Raw genomic sequence first — 4,395 nt, forward strand, 5'->3', positions numbered from 1 at the left:
TGCAAATGTGAATGAACATGTGCAGTTTCCTATCTCTATGTTTTGTATGACTTTTGCAAATGTGAATGAACATTGTCATTTATGTATATTCATCAATCGACACAACCTAAAATTTTCTAATTTTGGTTATTATCGTACCAATGCAGATAGACAGTATGTGCCAAGGAGCTGCATTAATAAAACTTTAGAAAGTCAGTGGACAAAATAACTGCATTGTTACAATAGAATCAAAATTGCATTCTGATGAAAGGAATTTCATTTTAAATTTAAAAAACAAAATGAATGTTCTTGCGGCGTATGCTTCCTACACCAGACAAAACAAACAGTTAGGCTCCCTGCAAGCAAATACAAACACTTTACTTCTAGGCCGGTCAATTGAAGCCGGACAATCCTCTCCCATTTGTTGTTAGATATGTGGCATTTTTCAGGTTAGAAGCAAACAACAGAATACTAAACTTAATTAAATTTGAAAACAATACTGTTGATAATATAAATGGATACCTGCGAGAAACTGTTGAATTGACAGGGATCAAAAACAGCCAGCAGAAGTTCATGTTCAATGAAGGTTCTTAATTAATTCAAGCCTAAACAGCGTTTAGCCCAACCATTCTATTAGGATTCACACTAAGTACTAGCACGAGGCCCTTACCATATAACTAAACTGTTAGCTCATCAAGTTATTTAACAAACTTCTCTGATCTCCAGGTGAGCACATCAACTAAACATTCTGCAAAGCAAAATCCAACAGTAGCCCTCTGGGTTGATAAAACAAAACAGTTTGTACAAAGTGGATGAAAAACAAAACAACATCCTAAAGCCAAGATCATTAAGATTAAGCATGTCAACGATTGCAGCATCTATTAATGCACTCTAATGTTTATTTCAAATCATTAAAATCCTTGTATTGCCATCAAAATATTCATGGCATCCCCCCTCCCATCTCCTAGACATAACATAGATAACATAAATTCAACAGTCAAAAACAAATAATAAAGAAAAAAGAAAAAAAAAACGATCCTAACAAGCTCAAAAGAAACTAGTTTCTACCATTTTCAGCACCACTCTCTCCTCCTTCTCCAAGGGCATTAACCACTTTCATTAAGATTGCTTCAGTTGGGCAGTGAGAGTTCTCCACAGCCTTGGAAATTGCTTGCCATTTCTCACCATGCTTTGGCTCCGCGGCAATGCATCTATTCAGCACTTCCTTCTGGTTCTCGACACTGCCCTGCTGCAACTCAAACTTGTAGTACAATGCCCAGAAATCCCCAGTATCCGGGTCTAGGCTTACTGCCTTGTTGAACCAATTCCTTGCTTTATCAACCTTCCTATCATGCCAAAAAAGCTTGGCCACAGCAGCAAATACGTGGGGATCACGGTCAGATTTTACAAGGGCATCCTTACCTTTACTTTTGCGATCGTGATGGGGAACCATCTTGATTAATTCAGCCCAAAGTATACCACTATTGGGACACTTCTGTAATGCTTTTGCTATAAAGCTATCGGCTTCCTTCTTATTTCCATGCTTTGATTCAGCTCGAATGGTAGCAAGGCAGATTTCAGGGTTTAAAGGATTCTTTAACCTAGCAACACTAAGCACTGCCCGAGCTTTACTTAACCCATTCAGCCCATTCCTCTTCTCCTCCAAATTGGCTAGGGAATACCAGAGTGGTATACAATTGGGACACTGATTACAACCTGACTGATAAGCTTCTTTAGCTTCTTTCAAGTGACCAAGCCGCTCCTCTAGCTGCCCTAGCATCAACCACAGATTAAAAAATGATGGGAATCGTTTCAACCCTTCCTCGATGAAACCCCTCTCCTCTGCATTGTTTCCCAGTTCTCTCTCAACGATTGCTGATTTCATCCAGACTCTCTCTGTACCTCCCATATCTCTTGCCTTAGCAAGAAGCATCCTGGCTCTCTCAAGTTCACGATTCTCAAACTCAAGCTTAAAAGCTGCTAGCCAAATCTCCTCTGAATTAGGTATAGTAGCATATGCTTCTTGAAGGATATCTCTGGCTGCAGGCACATCTCCTGCAAGCCACTTCTCTTTTGCACCCATAAGCCAAAGAACCTCCGCTTGCGGGAAGTAAGTGACTGCTTTCCTCAAAAAAGCAATAAGAGACTCTCTACTCCCATGGGTCTTCTCAAGTTGAGCTGCCTTAAGCCAAATGCTCTTTTTAGTAAAAAATACAGTGCAGGCATGAGAAAAAATGGCTCTGGCTGTCTCAATGGACCCCCTTTTCTTACACTCTTCCGCATCTGCCACCCAAGTCCGTTTCCTATCCTCTTCGTCAACACCAATCTCAATTGTATTTGTAATGATTGCTTCGCAAGTTACCAGACCCTGCTTTCTCTGCAATCTCAGCCTCTTTCATCCATATATCCCTATCAATAACAACCTCCTCTCCTTGCAATGCCCTTATACCCCTCTCAATAATCTTCCCTACCATAGAAGTATTCCCATTAGCCTCCTCCAATTTAGCAGCTGCTATCCATATTGCCCGTTCTTTAGGCAACTTCTTCCTAGCCTTATTAAGCACGCTTCTGGCTACACCATAAGTTTCCAGCCTGGCCAAGGCAAGCCATAACTCCACATCTAAAGGACAGCACTCAACTGCTCTATGTAACAATATCCTAGCTTCCTCCTCACTGGATATCTCCACTAAAGCCTTCCACAACCTAACCGAATCAGGTATTTCATCCAACGCCATTCGCAACACTCTACTCTTATTTGCCTTATCATGGTCTAATTCCGCAGCCTGTAACCACAACCTAACAGACTTCGGAATCTGTCTCACACCCTTAGCAACAACGCCTTTAGCTTCATCAGGCCTAGCGAGCCTGCAAGCTTCCAACCAAACATCCTCATTTTTTGGACACATATTGCAACCTTTTGTTATCAACTTTCTAGCTGCAGCTTCCTCCTTTGCCAGTTCCTCCAACCTTGCAGCCTGAATCCAACCCAATGGTTTTTTTGGGGAATTTTCAGTGACTGCCCGTACTATCCTTCTCGCCTTCAGGATATCACGAAGTTCAGAGTTAGTAGTAATCTTCAAATCATTCATCCTAGTCAAGTATCCACTCGGATCAACAACTGTTAGTCCCGTTACAGAATCGGAAATACCATCCAACTTTAACGTTAGAATCTTACCTCTGCCTTCACCGACTGCCGTCAAGTCAGTAACAACAGACTCGGCCCCACCGGCGACCCTGCTCTGGGGTCCAAAGCAATCACATGTTGCTGTTCTTGTCTTGCTTTCTGTAACAAGCTGTTCGGAACTGGCACGAAGCTCTCGAATCTCTTTCTCTTATTGCTCCGCGAATAGTCTCCAATTTCAAGAATGCGCTCCCACTCTTTTGCTTTCACAGTGCTTAACTTTCCCTTCAAATCCACAAATTCCTCTCTAATCGTAGGATTTTTACGACGGTAGTTCTTAATCTCTTCCTCCAACCTCGCCTCTCTTCGGCTTTTTCTTCGGGACTCCATTCGTTTATCGATGGATTCCCACACAGCATCAGCTTCCTTGTCTTCATCATCGTACTCCGAATTCGCAAACAATCCGGCGTCGTTTCCCTCGAAGTGATCGAAATTCTGTTGGTACCCATTATTACCATCATCATCATTATCATCTTCTCCGTCGTCGTCTCTGGGTTTTGGTCTCGGAAGACCAATAATAGTGGAAGGTGGGGCTGTGCGGGCCGGGCCAATGTCGGAGCGGGTAGTGAAGCCGCTGGCTCCACGGCCCGCACCAGCAATATAGTTAGCCGCTGGCTTGGAGTTTAAGAAATCTAACCTTCCCCTGCTGCCGAGCATCACCATTGATGAAGAAACCGGAGAAACGAAATATTGAAATTGTGATATGAATGAACGCACAATGATAAAAATCTGAACTTTAAAATCTTTTTCTAAAAAAAAAAAACTTGTCTTATATTCAGTCGGATTTCCTTGATACACAAGAATAATAAATCAGAATTCGTATAGCATTAGGAACTCTTATAATGTTAAGGAAAGAAACGGCCACCAAATGGTCGTAGTTCAGTTGGCAATATATATTGGGTTTGTGGGAAGAACTGTTCGATTGGGGATGATAAATACTCAGTTGGATATGGATATTGTCCATCCATGTGTAAATCCATGATTAAATGGATTTGTTCGTATCCTTATCCAATGTAAATATCCAGTTGGATATGGATATTACCCACCCGTGTGTAAATTTATGATTTAATGGATTTGTTCATATTTGCAGTCAATTCTAAGTAAAAATTTTTGATTTAATAAATCACTTTGAAATTTTGTAATGCATAAAACAATGGAAAGGATTTCTTTTTTGATAGTAGAATAGTTTTTCTGGCAGTCATTCCAATGAGCAGAAACAGAAGGAAATAGGATCG

General features: G+C 41.2%; 1 protein-coding gene across 1 annotated transcript; it reads right to left on the reverse strand.

Moving 5' to 3' along the window:
- Nucleotides 1-856: 856 nt before the first annotated feature.
- LOC18047129 (protein STABILIZED1) lies at nt 857-4,043 on the reverse strand. Its single transcript, XM_024186928.1, is given in 3 exon segments — nt 857-2,342; nt 2,344-3,220; nt 3,223-4,043. Coding segments are annotated over 3 exon segments (2,784 nt in total). The 5' UTR covers nt 3,824-4,043; the 3' UTR covers nt 857-1,036.
- Nucleotides 4,044-4,395: the final 352 nt, after the last annotated feature.

This window comes from Citrus clementina, unplaced genomic scaffold (genome assembly GCF_000493195.1).
Source record: "Citrus clementina cultivar Clemenules unplaced genomic scaffold, Citrus_clementina_v1.0 scaffold_3, whole genome shotgun sequence".
NCBI classification, from domain to species: Eukaryota; Viridiplantae; Streptophyta; class Magnoliopsida; order Sapindales; family Rutaceae; genus Citrus; species Citrus x clementina.